This window comes from Telopea speciosissima, chromosome 10 (assembly GCF_018873765.1).
Source record: "Telopea speciosissima isolate NSW1024214 ecotype Mountain lineage chromosome 10, Tspe_v1, whole genome shotgun sequence".
Lineage (NCBI taxonomy): Eukaryota > Viridiplantae > Streptophyta > Magnoliopsida > Proteales > Proteaceae > Telopea > Telopea speciosissima.
This window is the reverse complement of record NC_057925.1, coordinates 54,747,495-54,767,790: the sequence shown is the minus strand read 5'-3', so window position 1 is coordinate 54,767,790 and position 20,296 is coordinate 54,747,495. Positions and strand designations below refer to the sequence as shown.

The 20,296-nt window shown below is 36.2% G+C and overlaps 1 protein-coding gene across 1 annotated transcript; it reads left to right on the top strand.

Annotated features, from left to right (window-relative positions):
• Positions 1–10,616: 10,616 nt before the first annotated feature.
• On the top strand, positions 10,617–11,978 carry LOC122642053 (RING finger protein 215-like). Its single transcript, XM_043835450.1, has 2 exons — positions 10,617–10,991; positions 11,626–11,978. The coding sequence occupies exons 1-2, from the start codon at positions 10,777–10,779 to the stop codon at positions 11,924–11,926; spliced, it is 516 nt and encodes a 171-aa protein (XP_043691385.1). The 5' UTR covers positions 10,617–10,776; the 3' UTR covers positions 11,927–11,978.
• The last annotated feature ends 8,318 nt before the right edge of the window (positions 11,979–20,296 follow it).

Below are 20,296 nucleotides of genomic sequence, written 5' to 3'. Positions count from 1 at the left end.
GAACGTGGACCAGATGTTAACCTAAAGATTAATGGATTGGATCATGGTTGCCTCAATACCTATGAACCCATATATAATTTCCAAGGTGAGGCTTGGCTGGGCTGAGCAAAGCCAAGAAAACATGGAGTACTGGGAACCAAGCAGATCAATGGAATTGACCTCTGTAGCTGGTTAGGGTTGGGCTTTGGTTGTGTACTTGTGTAACAAGTACACGCCTGATGGCCTTTAACTCGTTGGCATTAAGTAAGAAAGAATGTCCTAAAGTTTTTACCTTGACAAATATGGAGATGTGGATCTAGGCATCCAGCCCAATAAAAAGGGGTTGTTAAAGTCTGAGGCAGGGCGTGGACCCCACCCGGGCAGGGTGCTCGGTGGTCAATTCATCCCTGCCTGTGAGAGGCTGCACGCTGGCCGCATGGGCAGGCGACAGCATAGGATTCCATATTAGTTTGTGTTTTGAAGATTGGTAGGAATAATTATAAACAGGGAAGGAATTCAAGATAGATGGAAGAGACCAAATCTGATTGAAGAAAAGAGGAAAAAGAGACCAAAAAAAAAATAAAAATTTAATTTACCCCTCTTTTTATTTTTATTTTTTAAATTCATTGATTTGGACCTTTAGGGGGTATATATTCTCAAATAATGTTTCAGAAATTACGAAGGATTTATAATTTATTTTATACACCCAAAAGAGATAAGTCTGTTTTATTTTTCTTTTTAGGATTTAGTAGTAGTTTTCTCTCTCTCTCTCTCTCTCACACGCACACACAAACACAAACACAAACACACATACACACATAAAAGTACATAATATAGCACACACTTTCTTAACACTCATTTTCTTGATTGAGCTTTATACATGATTCAGTTAATCTTCAATAAATCATAAGGAAATAAGCCCTTGAAGAGTTCAGTGGAGGACAAATCGAGATGAGTGGCATGACTCTATTTGAATACCAGGGACTTCAGACTGGGGAAAGGCCAGATTTATTTGTGATGATAGTTTGGACCCGAGCATAGGAAATGCAGGATGGGCCTCCTTGTTACTTCATAATTATTGTTTCCTTGAAGCTTCTATGGATCATGGTATTGCAATATGTACACAGGAGTCGGAAGCCAGAGGTCTTCACTGTTGTATTTAAATGTTTTAAATAGTAAGTTTCAAAATAAAAATTTGTTTTGTTTTGTTTTGTTTTGTTGGATATGTGGTTTGAGTGAAGTCTAAGACCTATTGGACAAGTGGTGCAAGGATAGGTTTGGGCTTTAGTCTCACATGCAAAATGGGAGGAAACATTGGCTTGCATATATGTAGTTGTGAGGAATAGAGGGGATGAGCTTCTTGAAGGAAACTCTCCATTCTCCCATGTGTCCTTGTTGAGTTCAGGGTGCTTTTTACACACTTGTGCGCTTGTACGGAGCCGATTGGTCGGTTGTGGTGTGGTGGTCAAGACCAAAGATTCTTTTGGTTCTTGGTTGGTTCGGTTGTGGGGGCTAATCTTAGTTTCGGGCTTAATACTTGGCAGAGTATATAATGGGCTTGGACTTGGGCCCATAGTCTAAGGTGGTAGGGATGTGTCCCTTCGGTCCAATGGTTGGATGCAGGAAGTCATCGGCTGTTATATCTTGGAGCCAGTGTTTGTATATCTACCCAGTCGCATCAAAGGGGGCAAATACTATCTTTAGGACAGTGTCTACAAATACGTCTCAACCACTCTTATCATTTTGGATAATTCATTTCTCCATTGCAGAATCATTAACAGTAGTTAAGTGTTCTTAGACAGTTCTCCCTTATTCATTTTCTACATTTACAAAGGACTACAAAGTGTCAAAGAGCAAGGTTGGGAAGAAGTAGAGGCATGGTCTGATTGTGAGGTTTTGATATTTTGGTTTTAGGAGGGTGGGTGGCACTATGACAGTATTGCCATTGGAATCTTTATAGTGTTTTTGTATGATATATACTAATTCATCAAGAGCTAGGGGCAGGTCGAAAATGACCATAGGAGAGGTTGTGAGGAATGACATGTGTTGTTTGGGTCTTGTACCAAGTATGACCTTGAGTAGAGTCTATTGGAGGGCAAAGATCTATGTTGTCAACCCTTTATAGCTGAGAAAATTTCCCCGACTTCCTTGGTTGGGTCTCTTTATCTCACTTTCATTTCTCTTTTCGCACTTCTCATCGCTTAGGTATTCATTTCTTCTTTTCTCTTACTTTGATTTATAAGGATCCATGTAACCGACCCCATTTAGATGGGATAAGACTTAGTTTGTTGTTGTATACTAACAGTAGTTTTTGTCAAGAAGAATAGGAAAATAGTGTCAATAGCTAATAAATTAGCTCGGTGAGCAAGAGTAGAAATGCGAACTCTTACTCATAATGTATATAAATTTTTGTTTAGTTAATGGAATTTCCTATTCATCAAAAAAAAAATAAAAAAATAATAGTGACCTTGTAAATTAATGTAATGACTTACTAAAGGGGCTAAGAATTAGGCCTGCCTGTAAACAGATCTGATTCGGCTCGGATACGGATTGGATGTAATCGGATTCGAATATTTCTTGGTCGAATTCGGATACCTCTAAACGGATTCGGATGGATTCGGATGCGGATCGAATTCGGATTTTCGACCATCCGTTTACACCTCTGGCTTGTGTAACCTGAACCTTTTTCCCCCCAGTGGATACAATTCACTCTCAATCCATAGTTTTAGATCATGATTCTCTTTTCCTCATATTCTAGAACCTGTTGAATCTTCAAAAACCCTCAAGATCATTATTTACTTAATTTTTTATAATTAAGTATTCGGATTTTTTTCCAGATATCTCTAAACGAATTCGAATGCTTCGAAACGGATACAAATCGAATTCGGATTTTCGATTATCCATTTACAATCCTACTAAGAATGTTGTTTCATATTAGTGATTGATTTTCAATAACCCTCATAGGAGAAGAAAACAATCTTAAAGATAGTCACCAGTGGCACGACTCAGCCCCACCATCACTTTGATATTCATCTAGAGCGTGTTGCAATATCAAGTTGTTGTCCAAACTCTATTATGTCACAAGTGGAACTCCCATTCCATCTCGTCAATGAATGTTTTTAATTATTTAAGATTACTCTTCTATTGTACTTAGTCTCTTAAACCATACTTTGACTGTTATATTTTACTACAAAGGTTACATTATATTTTAATGCAGAAGCTATACAAAAATTATTGGCCTCCCCTATATCGAACATGCGATAAAATTATATACTCAGGCTTGTGGTGTTGGTGTTGTCACCTGGATCAAGAATCATATTTAGTTTTGGTTCCCCACCGTATTTGAAGTCAACAAAAGTACATTAATTTCAAATTTTCATAAAATAAACCCATTTCTTTTTCTTATTTACTCAAGTGGTAGGGGAATCCAAAACTGTATGGTTTCATTAATAGCTGGAAACCCAATCTAGAAGCGTAATTTAATCTTTTTAACTGTGTTTCAAACTACTTAGTCATGGATGGAGTATTTTGTCTTGTAATGTAAAACGCAAGCGATGATACTATCAAATGAATTTCTCAAAGTCATCATTTTTAACAAATGTCCTTTTGCTAAATAAGATGTGATTGTTTATTAAAAAAAAAAGAAAAGGAAACGCCGCCCAGTCATGTAGCTTACGCACCCTAGTTATTTTCATCTTTTTAGGGGATGCAATAGTTATTTCATGCGCTCTTGTGCCTATACACAGGGGCCACGTGCGTTGCACGATCAGATGGCGTTCTTTCTCCAAAACGCAAAGGGATTGAAAACCAGTTATGGGTAACCTGTTTGGTCTTTGTCATAGAAAAAAAGCTGTTTGGCGCGGGAGGGGGGGGGGGCGGGGAGGGCAGGATAACACGAAAGAAATCACATGGATGAATGAGTTAAAGAATTGAAAGGGAGAAGTGCATATTTAGAGAAGAAAAACTAATGGAGGAGTCTCATTAATCAATATACTCAAGGAGAAAGCATATTTAGTAGATATCCCCAACCCTGCCTTCTAAAGCTGCCCACCCTAGCTAGTTGCGGTTCTGCCGATGGACTAAGTTTCCATTTTTAGCAATCATATTAGGAAAAATAATTCTTCTTTAAAAGGAAGGGGGGGGGGGGTTCCTCACACCGCCAATGTGAAGAGGAATCTACATGCCACTTCAATAGATGTTCTCAAAATGATATATCACTTATATGGGACTCATATATTCAAAATAAGAGAGAAAATAATAAAATAATCCATGTGAGAGGAAAATTGCACTCTAGTACCTTGGGAAATTTATTCAAAAAAGAAATTCATCAAGAATCCTGACCGGGTCAAAAGACCCTTAATTCCTTCAGTTTGGACTTTGAATGTCGATTGGACCAATCAATCTTTTTTCTCATATAGGTTTTTTATTGTTTTCTCTTTCTCTTTTTTTTTTTTGTTTTTTGGGTAAAATTTGTTTTCTCTTTCTTACCTTAACCATGTGAACCTCATATGAATTATACCATTCTTCATGGTGTCATTGGAGTGGCGTAGGAGATTTTTTTACACTAATATCATGAGAAATCTTTACCAAAATTAAATTAACTGTCTTTACTTATTTACGAAGTCAATATTTTTATTGGGATAGAGTTTCCCATGATGCTAGTGTGGGGAGGAATTAACACTCTACATAAGTGGTGGTGCGAATAATGAAATCATTTACATGAGACCATAGGGGATGAGGGGGAGGGAAATTGCACTTTTAACATCATGGGAAAATTTTCCTATTTTAGTTGTTTTTACAGATTGTTTTCTCCGTGGTTATGGATGTAAGTGAGAAGGTAATCCTTTTTTTATTTATATTCTTGTCTTTTCCTATCACGCATGAATGAGAATACTTATTAGTAAGGGTGTCAATTTTGGGCAGGAACTGGGAATTAGACCGGGACCAACCCACCCAATAGTTTATTGGTCCGGTTTTGGATCTATCGATAAGTTATTGGTCCGACTCTAAATCTACCAATTAAGTTATTGGTCTCCTAACAGTTCCAAAACCGATAGACCAATTAGAAACCGAAACAAATTCACATTCTAATCCTATATATTATACAATTCTTAAGACTTAAAGATCATGAGAGCTAAGGTCAAACCCTTTATTTTTTCAATCTTTCATTTTGACTAGTATCACTTGTCTTATATGCTATTTTACCAAAGATTTGGTTGTTTATATATGTAGCATGTGTGAAATTTTTTTTTTTTCCTGCTTGGAACCGTTTAGGAACCAGAACTGGTCCACCCATTAGTTAATGATCCTGGATCTTAGGTTTGGAATCGATTAGTTTATTGGTATGGTTTTTGACACTAACCCTTAGGGTTGGAACAGTTAAAGAACCAAATCGATGGCCCAGAATCAGACCAATTGACACACCCCTACTAATTAAGATGACCACGCATCACATAAAGGTGATGGAGTGTCATGTCTACACCGTTAGAGAGGAAAGGTCAGCACAACGTGCAAGACTGCGTATCAACTAACCAGGTCCCTTAGCACATATATTGGTTGGTTCAGAGTCCAGACTCCAAACCAAAACCTCAAACGAGTTTTTTAAAATAGAATCCGAATGGTTATAATTCCAAGGGATAATTTCTTAGATCCAGTACATAAGAACTGAAATTACAAGATAGGTAGGTTTCAAATTTGTTTTACGCCAACTAGTTTCTATTTTAAAAAGATTTACTTAATCCCCATAGTTAGTTATTGGTAATGCCACCTACCAAGAAAATAGAAGTTTACTTCCGAAAACACCCCAATCACGTTCAAGTACGAGAACGACTCACAACTATTGAGATGGATATCCCCTTCATGTGGGTCCCACAGAGTGGATTCCATTTGAACGGCTGGGAGCCATTCTCGTACCACGTACGTGAATGTGATATTGACTAAAAAATTAGGAGGGAAACTAAAGTTTTTTTTTTGTTTTTGAAGAAAACAGGACTGATCCAGACCGGCGATACGACCGATCTAGATTGGAATTGGCAAATACCGATGTCACTTACTAAAACCCTGGTTTAGACTCTGCCGCTAGAGTTTTTTTTTTGGGGGGGGTAATAATAGGAGCTTTGATTTGTAATCGAACCAATGAAAGAAGCAACTTAAGATTAGATAGTGAGAACGGATGAGTGACAAATGCCTTTTGCAATGACGACATAGTTTTGTTTTTATTTTTGGAATTTTTTTTTGAAAGTAATAGGAGGTTTGATTTGTACTCCAACAACTAAGGAGCGCTAATCGTTGTCTTCTCATGCCATTACATCTCAATCTTCTAATAAAAGAGATTTTTTTTTAACTTTTAATATAGCACGAACTCAATTATCTAGGAGTTTATCCAGATCAGCAATCTAAAACGATAAACGAGGGTTGAGGCAATTTTGGAAGTTCATTTTTATTTTCTTCTTAGGTGGCATGACCAATAACTACCTATGGGGATTAAGTAAATCTTTTTAAAATAGAAACTAATGGGTGTAAAACAAATTTTAAACCTACTTATCCTGTAATTTCAGTTCTTATCTAGTGAATCTAAGAAATTATCCCTAATTCTAATCTATTTTTTATTTTATTATTTTCAGATATTGTTTCCTAATCGGTGTCTTATCGATTATTGATATAATAAATATATAAACTTCAACTAACACTTGAAATTTAGTTCCTACAAACCTATATACATCATATATCTGGACTTTTATGGATTATAATTCATATTTATAATTCAATGAAATGATGAAGTATATCGGTTTCGATATTGGTTGGCCTTGTCGGTCCAACCAAATAAGAGTATCAAACCACATTTGACCAATAGATAATATTATTACTTTTTCCTAAAATTAAACAAAAAACGTTTCATTAAATTTTTGGAGCATAAATATACAGAACTGCACCAATCAACAAGAATTTCGCTCTTTTTATCAACTTGATGTTGAAAAATCCATGATCTAGAAATTCATTTCAAACAATTGAAACTATCTCAAACCCCCATGTTTCACATATCTTGCTCATCCGAATGACATGAATCAGTGAACATGCACTTAGGAATAGTAATACTTTGAAAAACGTGTAATTCATTAAGTGAAGACGCTAATCAAATAGTTAGAGATGCTGCAAGCAAAGATCATATACAGGCTTATGGGTTCAGCTTCCAAATTGACAACCATACACTAACCTTCAAAAATAATACAAAAGGTTCATATTTTCACTAGTATATTGGGTATATCTTTGAAAGACCATTGTTTGTTCAATTGGTTAGCATGTCATTCAGTAGGTCTAGTGCGGTAGCCAATGAAAACATCAACAGAAACAGAGTTTCCGCCTTTAATGGGGGCCAGAAAAGTCATTTCATGGGGGCTTGTGTTTAAGCACAAGAACCACACTCCTCAAATCCATCCAAGGATGTCATCGGATCGACTCTTCTGTCTTTATTGGTGCTTTTTCCTCCCCAAATGTTGGTACCCACGTGTCTTTTAAAGGTTGCGTGTGTTTTCTTAATACTTTTCATTGTTTATTTTTTCTATTGATTATGCCATCAATATGATATGATAAGGTTATAGATGCTTGCTTCATTTGCTTGTATATATCTTTAAAGTTATTTATTAGAAATATTTCACATTGAGACACACATATATATGTAGAGTCTAAACACGTTAAAAAGATTTTTAACAAGGGAATCTGTCATTCTGTACTTCATTTGGATATGAATGGAATCAGATTTTAGTGAAGGGTAACAAACCAAATCAATATTTTTGTTAACATGTCAAACTTCATAGCTTTTAGATCATCTCAACCTTATATCTTCCTCTTCTTCTTGTGAAATAATCGAAATAAATGAATTTTTAATCATATAAATTCTTCTATTATATATATATTTATATTTCTTTTTTTGTTTCTATAGATATGTATTTTACTAATCAATAACAATAATTTCAAGCCCTTTTAATTTGGTATACAAAATCATATGAATTTATTTGTGTACTATTTTTTATATATTTTTTAATTGAATTAAGTTTTATCAAAATAAATTAATCAATTTCGATTTAAATTTTGAATGAGATAAAAGGAATGACTAGAGCATCAAAATGAATATGAAGAATTGATAGTAGGATAAAAAAATTCAGTATTTTTTATTAATTTATAAGATATTATCTTTATTCGTTATACACACGCATACATACACCAAAAAAAATGGAAGGAATGAGCATTTTACATGCTTGTCGACCAAACCAAGCCACACGTAAAACCAAGCATTTAGAATTCTGACCTCTTTTTCTTTATTTGTGTTTTATTAGAGACTAAGAATCCATGTAGCCGACCCCATTACGTTGAGATAAAGATAAGTTATTGTTATTGTTTTCTTTAATTATGTTTCATGGTTTATAAGAACCAAACTTACCTATAAAGTCTATTTTATAGGAAGGAGAGAAAAAGTTTCAAAAGAGTTTTGGAGATTGTCGTGACTCGTGCTGTGAAACAACAACAATGTGGCAGTGGACATAGAAACATAATGTTGTTTGGAACATCGGATTTCTGGAAATTGCTGCTGATGGCATGTGTGACTGTGTGAGCACCACCATTACCATTAGAGGAGGAAGCATTAATTAGTGGTGTATCTTTGTCAAACCTCCTGATTATTGCTTTCTTGATCCCACAAAGATCCTTTAAGTCTTGTTTAAGATTTTCAATCATTTTAGAAAAAATGTCCAGAAAAAAACAAGGGAAAGAGAATGCTACCTGGGCATGTGTGGTGCGCTGTTTCTACGTCCAGATACAGGAATGTAAAATGATCATCATATTTTTGGAATTTCCGTCTTTCCATGGGAGTGCGATGATCATTTAACACGTCCCTGTGTCTGGACGCAGGAGTAGCATATCACACTCGCCTAAGTAACGTTCTTTCTCCCCAAATAAATGTTAATTTCATTGGATTTTTTTTAAATATATCATCTATATATTTGTTATTTTTTTATTATTATTATAATTGTTTTCTTCTTTCCCGCCATTCTATTGGTGCTTTTGAGATCCGAATCAGAAAGCTTTGCTCTTCTCGATTAGAAAATTGGGGCTTGTGGGGATTGATTGGGAGCATGATTATGAATGTGAGAGATGACATGGATAGTGGAAATTGATGTGAAATTTTAGAAAGCTTTTTTCCTTGTGTGCCTCCATTCCCTAATCCTTGCCCAATTTATCACTAATGCCAAGTCTGGCCCCACCTTCCTTTTTTAATTATTAAAGGATAGAATTTCCCTTCACCTATGCTAAAGAGAGAATCTCTTCACTCATGGATTACGATGCTTGGATGGAACTCTTGAAATAGTGAGAATGTATTTTAAACCTTTGTCACTAAGTGTGAGAGTATCGATGTGATCATAGAGGTTATTGAAGATTACAAGCAATACACTTAAGATCTTCATTTTTAATCATATTTAGGTACTTTAGACCTTCATCAATAAGGGTGGGAGTAACAATGTCATCACAAATGTGGGTGACGATTATAGGCAAGACACTTAGATCTTCAATTTTAGATATTTTTTATTCTTTGAATCGGTAAAATGGTAAAAATTTAAATCACATATCTTTGAAAAGTCTCTATTGCTTTCCCCCATTCCATGTTTTTAAACTAAAGGCACACACTTCAGTCTTGGTGAGAAATGCGACTATTGAATGGTCAAACCCAAAACCTTAAGGCATTAAGTGGAAATAACTCTTCAAGTTCATAAAGGTACCAATGATCAAACTTAACTAATGTGAGACTATACCTCGTTAACAACCTAAGACACACACTTCAATCTCAATTACTATAACAGTGTAAATCATATATGTTTTTGAGAAATGTGATTGTTAAAGGGTTCAACCCAAAAGATAACTCCTCAGATATATGAAACCCATTTGGATCTATACCTCTATAATTCTCAATATGTTAACGATCATTTTTATGCGTAGCTTCGGCATACTTAGCTCAAAATGTAAATAGAGATAACTTCGAAAGGACAACAACCAGATATGGACGGAACTTAACCGAGTAAATCTCAAATAGTGGCAGTCACTGTTTGTTTTTGTCTTTTAAATAATCAAAGAAGCAGTCAAGTCCAGTGACTAGAAAGATTCCACTATAATGGTTCACTATCCAAGAAGCTAGAAGGAAAGGAGAACGAAAGAGACTTGTGAGTACACAATCCACCGAGAAATTCACACCAGGCTTCTTCTACTAGCCTTTCCACGAAGGTTCTTTGTTTTCTAACAGCCTTTCCACGAAAATACTTTGTTTCTCACTGTAGAATCTGCTAGTCAAGATCTAGCTACCTTTCCATTATCGAATTTATAATTCTTTCCTTTTAATAATAAGGAGATTGTGCTGGTCATGAAGAAGCGTAATCAAAATGGTTGCTAAGGATTAAAATAGTACTTGGGAAATCTCAATATCCCATATTCTTTTTGTTTGTTGGGAAGGTGGGATTTGGGTGGGGGAGGGTCAGGGAGTAATTGTCGGAGTTCGCACTCACTCCGCAATTATATAAGCGGATGAAAGAATGGCAATGTCCTTCTCTTATCTGTCATTTTCCCTTTTTCTTGTGAATTCCTCGATCTGTTTCTTGTGACAATCAATCTTTCTATCTTATCGTCTCTGAAGTGTTTGGTTAAATTCGGCACAGAGTTTTAAGGGAATTCCTGTAAAAGCAAGCGAGAGAGGAAGAAGAAGAAGAAGAGGGTAGAGAGGCTAGGAAAGGAAGGAACTATTTATTAGTTATAAAAATGGCAGGGATGCTACCAGGGGTGGAGCTGGCTCGAAGGAGAAGAATGAATCATTCTTCTCATCAACACGAATACGACCGTAACTGCCGATCCGATTCTCTCTTTCGGGAGCGTCTTCCACCGTCGATCATTGAGACCACCACCACAACAATGGATGCAACCACTCTCATGGCTCGCATGAGGCTCGAGGAGAAGCTCGGTAGCTTCCGTTCCAGGTTTGTTCTTCTTCTCCCTTGTTTACATTTTTCTCTTCTTCCGTCGGGGATCTGGGCTGAGCCAGAGATTGCCTGAGGATTAGGAAGCATATATACCGTCTCTGTTCTACTCTGTAATCACATCTATTTTCATCGAGAATGGAAAATCAGGTTTAGTAAGATCTAAAATAGTTCCATTTCATTTTCCGAGTTCCCTGATGACTTTAATGCTTCAGATTGATCCTTTGATGGAACAGAATTTGATTCCAAGACCATTGCTGTTTTCTAATTCAATTAGGCCTGAGAGCCACTGATGGCCGCCATGTTTCGTTTCAAACAAAACTGGTCTGAATTCGATTCTACCAGACAAATATGTCTTTTTGATTCTCCAAAATAACTACCCACAAATCAAAAACCGATTTTTATCGAATGGAAATTACCTGTTGTAAGAGATTATGTTATCGAATGCGTGGGTCATTTCATTTGATTAGAATTAGTTAAATGGATGGAGCAAAATCTGTGATAGTCTGAAGGAAAACTGATTGATCAAACAAAAATTTCATGGCCTCTGTTTCTTTACTCCTTGAACTTGTTGTCACTTGGGATGAACATCTGCATAATACTAACAGTAACACTGCTAATTCTCGAAAAACAGGTGGAATAAGCAACCTCAACCTCCTCCTGTCCAAGACAGAAGCTCCTCTCATGTTCTTCGTCCGAGGCAGATCAACACCAGTGCAACAAGAACCAGAGAAACAGAGGTTTGCAGGAGTAGTCCGCAACTAAGCCGGAGGAATTCACAGAGAGAAGTTTGTTCGGTTTGCCTAGATGATCTGCAAGGCCAGAGGGAGGTTACCAACCTACCTTGTTCTCACAAATACCACTCAGATTGTCTTCTCCCTTGGCTTGCTTCCCATTCGCATTGCCCCTATTGTAGAGCACTCGTTCACTTATAATGATCCTTTTTATCTAATAAATGGAAAGAAACAAAAAAAAAAAAAAATCCCTGGTTGTAGTCATGGGTTGTGGATGTGCCATTTATTCTTCATGATGTTAACTGGGATGCCCAAATTTTGTTGAGTTTTGCTTCTCTTTTGCTTGATTTATTTCTCCGTTGATGGTAAGGTGAAATAGTGGATCAACCAGTGTTCCGTTTCTCCTTCTCCTGCACTATATTTTCTGTATCTTTTATTAATGGGCCGATGTTCTCTGTGCCCAGACACATGGACCTGTCATTCAGGGGGCATAATGTTCTCCTGTACTATATTCTTCATCTTTTTACTTTAAAAAAAAAACTTTTGCTGATCTTTAGCTAAAAAAGAGGGTGTGGATGTGCCATATTCTCTATTTTTTGTTCCTTCTGATTGATAGGGTCATGGTGGGATCTGACTTGTAATGCACAGGCAATTCCAATCGGTTTTAGGCTTTAGAATAAGATTTGATTCATAACACCAGATTCATAATACCAGAGGCATGTGTTCATGGGCTGCCAAGGAAGTAGTTTAGCCCTCACTTCAGACTTCACCGAAACAGTAACCCTTTATATAAATTGAGGAAAAATAAAATAAGGGAAGAAATTTTTCCACGGCAGAGTACTAATTGTCTAATTTCCTCCGCATATATATATTTTTTTCTCTTGTTTAGATCATGTGTGCCTCATGTGGTGATCCGCTATCCGCATCACATTGGTGTGGCGTGCAAATTCCCCCCCAAAGTGATGTCGATAGAAACCCTCATCCATTTAATTAACATGATTGTGAGTTTTGCTGAGGTCACAAGAAACTTCACCAATTCGATATCAACATGTTCTTGTGCATCGCTTCTTCCGTTACTAGGGAGGTAGAGAAATAAAAATATGGAAAAAAGAACGGTCATGTGGTTCCTGGGTTAGACATAGGATCTTGTAAAATTTATCCCTGGTGAAATAACAAATCTCATTTATGCTGATGCCTTTACGCATGTTCTCATTGGCTCATGCGTTGGTGCAGTCCATGAGACCAAGCAACGATCTCAAGGTTTGCATTTACCCATTATCATTATCCTATTGCCTTTCTTCTATTAAGTATAGCAACTGGCAGTTTTTCATCTTTCTTAATATAGAATTATGCATCTTGGATGAAAGAATGGTTTCTTTGAAAATTTAAAACCAAAAAATAGAAGGAAAATTTATGTTTACCACCCCTTGGTTTCAAGCTATTACATCCATACCCATAAGTGGAAACTTCCGTTAGTTTTGGAAGGAAATGACAATTTTGTCGTTGTCCGCTTCTTCTTCTTCTTCTCTTATTTCTACTCACCAAACCGCCACCGCCGCCACCACCACCACCACCACCACTGCCATACCTTCCGCCTCCCTTATTTCTATTAGAAATTTTTACTGCAAAGATCATCGAAGATTATGGTTCGATTCTACATCTCACTCGACAAATAAGGCTTTAACTTGAAACTGACTCAACATTGAGCTACATAATTTCTCAATTTTGTGATGATCAGAAGAAAAGGAAGAAGACAGGTCATAACAAGACGTCCGGTTATGAGAGAAAGAATCTTCATCTAATATCTTTTAGGATAAGCAATAAATTTGCATAGAAACTACAGTGGATTGTGTACAATTTTCTGTTTCTAAAAGTTGGGGTTATTGCTCAGAAAACGGAAGCCTTTGTCATCTCTGTTGGACGGTCGTTGTAACCCTAAGGAGGTTTTACTGAAATGGTAACGGAACAGCTTTCAGGGAATTGATCGAAAGCTGTAACCCTACCATTTTGTGGTTCTATTCAGGGAATCGATCGATTGTGAGATTTTTTCCCCCTTTTTTCCCCACGATTTCTACTCTCTTCCTTTCTCCCTCATCCCTGCGGCTATTACTGCTGACAGAATCCTTCAATTTTCTCTATCCTCTTTTCCTTGTCTATTCTCCCCCGTGAAAGCCTGTTCGTCCTCTTTTCTGTTGGGTTATTGTTGGTAGGCAATTTTGCTGTCAAGAATTGTCTGAAACAACACTGAAAAGTTTTTCTGCTATTGAATAACAGGTCAGTTTATTTTTATGAACCTCGCTGGAGATGAAGGCTAGACCTTCGTTTCCTCTGTTATGGGTGTTTTATAGGTTGGAAGAGGAGGAGGAAGAAGAAGAAGAAAAAGGGTAAAAGGGTCATGTTACATGGACCCAGTGTTAGTATGGGCATTTAGATTATATTTGGGGATGAACATCATCACCTAACTGTTCTCATCAATCTAACGATAGGGGTACGTTTGTAAGAATCTTTCAAAATATAAGGGAGGATTTATGAAATAGATGAAATTCCAGAGGTGGTAGAAGTAATTGTTTAAAACCATAGGAGTAATAAACGTAAATTATCCCAATTATTTTAATAACTTTACTACGAAAATAATTGATAAACAAACATGGGAAAAAGATCTCTATCTGGGAGTGTGGCCTACGCCAGCACTCCCATGAGTCTATCTCTCTCCTCCTCATGTGAAAAGACACCTCTACCCCCTTGTTTTAAGGAGAGAGATAGACACATGGGAGTGCTGGCGTATGCCACACTCCCGTACAGAAAACTGCTTCCCAACAAACATTTAAAAAGTTTACAGTAACATTTTACAATATATTTTACCGTCTGAATACAAACATTGAAAATTTTACATCGAAACAAATGGAATGTTAAGCAGTAGGAAAATTATCCTCTCCAATTCCCTATAGCTCGGCAGTACGGCAGTGCGACAATGCTAGTGTGGATGCTCGACACGTGGTAATTCGGAACCAAATGAACTTGTATTTAGCATCAGAAGATTTCGATTGATCAATGAAAAGTAACTGGATCATAACCACATAGTTGACCCTTGGATTTATTTTCTTCAAAGCATCAACAGTCAAAGATTTTGAAGCCTAATTTTCTATAAAATAACCTCAATTGTACCAAATAAACTACCCAACCCCATTACAATCCTCTCTCAGATTCACCGCTAGGAAAAAAAACCTTAAGCTCATCCATTCTATTATGAACAAAGAAAATCTAGAAAGGTATTTAGGAAAATATCAAAATCTAGGAGGATATTTATGAACAAAGAGAAAATGAATTATTTCATTTCTTTGGCTGCAAGCCCAGGTAACAAGAAAAAAATTTCCCCAAAATGGTATGATAACGTATTATATTTATTTCCTTGTCACCTCACTTACGTTTGTTTGAATCTCATCTCTTCTAGAACTTGAAGAATTTTACATTGTTTTATTGCAAATTTAGGACTTTCAGGAAGTGTCAAATCTAATGCCAAAGTAGCAAGCAAGCAATTGAATAATAGAATGAGCTTTCACCAAGAGTATGGTGGCTACGAGTCCCATTTAAAAAAAAAAAAACATTCAAGAAAAGGAATGGAGAATGACAAGATTCTCATTGTGTTTACAATCGCTAAACTCATATGCTAAATTCAAAAGGCCATATCCCTTATTTCCTGATTTTCATGGTTTGAATCAGTTGTTCTTGATAGGTCTCTTGTGCTTGCATGCAATTTGAGAAAAACAGGATTTACTTTATTTTTAGTTTAATTAAAATCCTGTTTTGAGTCAATTTCTTTTATTATTTTAGTTACTAATCAGTTTATGTTACCTTATTAGTTAAGGATTGGATTAGATCTTTCCTTTTTATGGATTTGAGTTTGTTTTTTGAGTCTTCTATATAAGTTTGTAAGGGACTACAACCTTGTACACGAATTTGATTAATGAGATTGAAAAAAACATCTTTGTACTTCTCTTTATGAGAAAATATGGTGAGATGCCATTCATAAGAAACCAAAATACGATTAAAGGCTAAGAGACCCGAGTCAACTGTTGAGACTACCCTGTCTTCTTCTTCCCTTCTTCAATTTCATTTTTTTTTAATTTTATTGTTATAAATATTCCTATAAATCTAAGAAGTGATCGAACTATTTACTATTGCTGAACCTGAGGTTTGTGGTCATCTTGTGGACTGGTTATCACTTGTGACTGGGAGATCCATATTCAGGGAACATATCAACCCTATTACTACTACTACTACTACTACTACTATCTGGTATTTCCGCTTCTCTTACATTCATTACCCCTGTTTCTTCATTTACATTTTAAGGCCCATGACTCTATCAGTAACAAGCCCCCTCCTCTTCTTTCTCTGTGTATGCATTGTTTTTTTTCTTTCCTAATTATTAGTCTTCACAGCTGCTCTTGGCTTGAAATGAGATGATAATTCCTTTTCTAAATCCTTAATCTTCTCAGTTGGATGATTAAGTGGATATTATGCTTCAATTTACTTTGTAGATACAAGTGATGTTGTGTGACCTTATTAACTGCGGAAAGGAAAGGCAGGCAACCTGCAATGCTTCCAACGATTATAAGCCATTTGATTACAGGTGTGAATATGAATCCGGTTGGAAACGGACCCGTCACAACTTGGACGACAATGAAGATGATGATCTGAAGTTCCTCCCTTGCATTTATCCCTAACTCTAAATCCTAAGCCTTACCTTCTTTCTGTAGAAATTTTACTACAAGAAAAAGACCACAAATCACATTTATACTCATATTGACATTAAGGAAGAGTAGGAAGTATCCTATAACTGTTTTAAGCAATGAGCTACAAGTACTTAGTATGTGTTAACTGTAAACCATTAAAAAAAATAAAATTAAGAAGTGGTTTTTAATTTTGACATTAGCATATGTTGCATAACTCATTTCCCTACTTTAGGTGGTTTTTTGAATTGGTTTGCAATGCTTTTCTTTGGTGTTACTAGGTACCAAGAACTACGACTGCACAGAAGCCCCACCTCCTTCTCCATCAGCAACAAAAGCTCCATAGTCCATCAGTCTCTGATTGTAATAGCTAACACCATCACTATCTCCACCACCCTTCAGTTTTTCATTTCAACTCTATCAGGTCATTGGAGTTTTAGTTCAGTATCTGATAGAATTTTCCTGCTCTTTCTGTTCTTTTTCCAGCAAGCTTAATTCTACCATGGAACTTCAATTGGTTGATTTCCTTAATGGTGATGTCATTGACGATGGTCCATTGGAAATAGAACAGGCAGTATCAACTCGACGTAATTATTTCTGGGCATTATTTTTATCACATGAGATATCATTTTATACATTAGTAGTCCAAGTCATATGATTTATGATGCATAATTAGTATCTTTTGACTGTATTGATGTTTTATTAGTTCCACCTTTGAGTCTTCTGTAAAGAAAAAGTTATGTAATAATCAGTCATGGTCCCCTGGAGTTCATACTTTCATGAGATTTATACCTCATTACAGGCTTCACATGATATTGAGAAGGGACACTCAGACTCTTGAATAGAATAATAGACAATGTAAAGAGCATTTTACATTTTATAGTCATCTTATTTTTTCCTTGGGAGGAAGGAAATTTTTTTATATTTAGATATCACAGAAGCAAAGATTTACATCCGCTTTTACCTTCATCCCCAAGATACTCTTCAACAGCCTCTCAGAGCTAAGCAGAGAACTGGTCAGAAACACATTGTCTGAAAGTTCCTGCCTGTGCATACAATACTAGCAACTTCTTTCTAAAACGTTACAAATGGAATATGATTTAGTAGAATATAACAAGAAAGTAAGAGCAGAAATAATCAACAAAGAAATCAAGGCGAATTCGAAAGCATGCATTGGATTTACTTGGTTCAGCGCTATGGCCTATGTCTACAACCATTAAGGATGGTAATCCACTATAGAAGCTTGGAGAATGGAGTTACAAAGAAACCAATTTTACAGCCCAACTCTCTGTTCACCTTCTCTCAAAACCTCCTACTATTTCTCTCCTTCCTCTCTTTGGTCTAAAAGGTTAAGAGAAAAGCCCCAGATGATTCCAGCCTTGGATCTTAATAAGATTGAATGGCTGAGGTGAGGATACAAGAAATGCCCACTTATAACACATTTACAAAGATCTCGATTTCCAGAAAAAAACAAAAAAAAAAACAAAAAAATCTTTAGAAACCCTATAAACCTAACAATCTTGTTTAATAATCATTTGACAAAATGGAAGATAAAAGAGCCATTGCCTTGCTGTATCAACTTAATTTCAGTCCAATTTGAAAATCCATCAAGCATGCAAGTCTGAGAACAATTGAAGGACAGAAGTCCTTTCTCTCCAAAAAAAATTAACTCAAAAGGAGATACAATAAATAAACACGACATTTCAAATCAACCAATACTTTTAAGCAGTTCAGACAAGGAAGTTGACCTTGCTGTACCGAACGAGCGGAAACCATAAAATCACAGCCTGAATACTTAAAATCAAATAGGTATTTTTATTTCTTTTTGATAAGTAAATATCAAATAGTTCTCCTATATGCTTGTCAGTGTACACTTAACTAAAAAGATGATATTTGAAACAAAACCTTGGATTTCAGAGTATAGAATTTGTCTATTGAGTATTGAAGGGGTCATCCTCAACAATAGAACAGGTCAGAATTTCAGTATTTCTCTTGCTTCAATTCTACTGTTTTGTTTATAAAAATTCATGTGGAACAGCAAATATAGAATTCTCAAATTGTCGTACACATTTTTTTTATAAAAAATTCTGCTTACAATCTGAAATTCAATCTGGTTCTTCACTTCTTCTGGTATTAGTTGCACAAATCAAAAAGCAAATGATAAATATTCTTTCCAATAATTCTGAATTGGAACTCAACCACATACCTCTCTCTCCATAGCATAATCCTATAGAGTTATAGTAATATTAAAAATAAAAGACAAACTCCAAAAACTCGGATTTAACCCCTCCCCTTGTTGGGATATCCACGTATAAGGCAAAAAGAATAGTCCCACATCGGATATGAAAAGGGATGTGGATGGGTTAATAGGTACTTGGGCACCCTTTTCTTAAAGGCTAGCTTTTGAGGATGAGACCCTAGTCCCTAACAAGTGGTATCAGAGCCGGAACATGAAAATTTCCGTTTGGCCGAGGATTCTCGGGGTTTGATCTTAGGCTCCACGTCAGCTCACGCGTGGAGGGGGAGATCGGGATCTCAGGCTCCACGTGTTTGCCTTCTGCATGGAGGGGGAGATTGTTGGGATATTCACGCATAAGGCAAAAAGAATAGTCCCACATCGGATATGAAAGGGGATGTGGATGGGTTAATAGGTACTTGGGCACCCACTCCATAAATGCTAGTTTTTGAGGATGAGACTCAAGTCCCTAACACCCCCTCCCCCACCAAAAAAAATCCCAAACAAATTAACTCACAATTTCCGGAGGTGTTGCCCAACTAAATCTGGGTAACTTTAGTTTGCACCATATCGATCCCTTAATCTCTTGTAGACCAAAGTGAAACAATGCCTGAAAGTTTGAAATAATCAGCTGTGTATCTGCTAATTTACCACAATTATCCCGTGGTCCTTTTTCCTTTAATTGGTCATAATTCATCTAGTGGTTCAGTCATATACCAACAACACTCTTTATGTGAGTCTGATTTCGATTAAACCATAAACATACTCATCAATGATATGGCATTGATTTAGTAAGTAAATACTTTGTAGCAGAACTCGAGATCATTCTCTTATTTTAGAACAGAAATGTGCAGCAATTGATAAGGTGAAATTAAAAATAAGTAAAATTTGTAAAATAGAAAGTATTCAAATTTCTCCCAAAAGAAATAGATTTAGGACTAACCTGTTGGTTGTTTGCAAGTCCTTGAGGATGCTGAATTTTCAATCCAACTTGTCAACCATGTTCAGCAATGGATGCAATCAATAGGCGCATAGGCCTATATGCCGGAAAATTGATTCAAAGAAGTTATAAACCCAGCGATGAAAAGGCAATACAAACTCAACTAAAAAAGGGAAGCCCCTCCCAAGCTGCAAGTCGTGCTTGACAGTAGCACAAGTAAGTAATCAATATCCACATGTATGACAAAACAGTTTTAAACAAACAAGAGAAATGGGAACTTGTGTTAACACAGGCTTAATTAATAAATTAGCTGTCCCAAAACATAATGGAACCGAAATGGGGGCTGCTCAATTTTCAACTTGTTCTTCTCCACTGTTTAAAAGCACTCATGAGAGGGATAACCGTAGACATAGACCACCTTACTATAATCAGAAAATTTGATTACTTGTAACAGAAAAAGAGAAACACCATCATCAGAAAATCCAGTTATTTCTGTTCTGGTTTTTTGTTGTTTGTTTTACTTGGAAGGATACAGAAAAAGGGAGTGATTGAGATTGTTTCCTACCTAGTTCCCCATCTTTAAACTCCAAGCCTCTGCAAGCGACTTCACTTCTTTTGCTGAATGAAAATCAGACATTGGAAACTCCAAATATTTCTATCTTTTT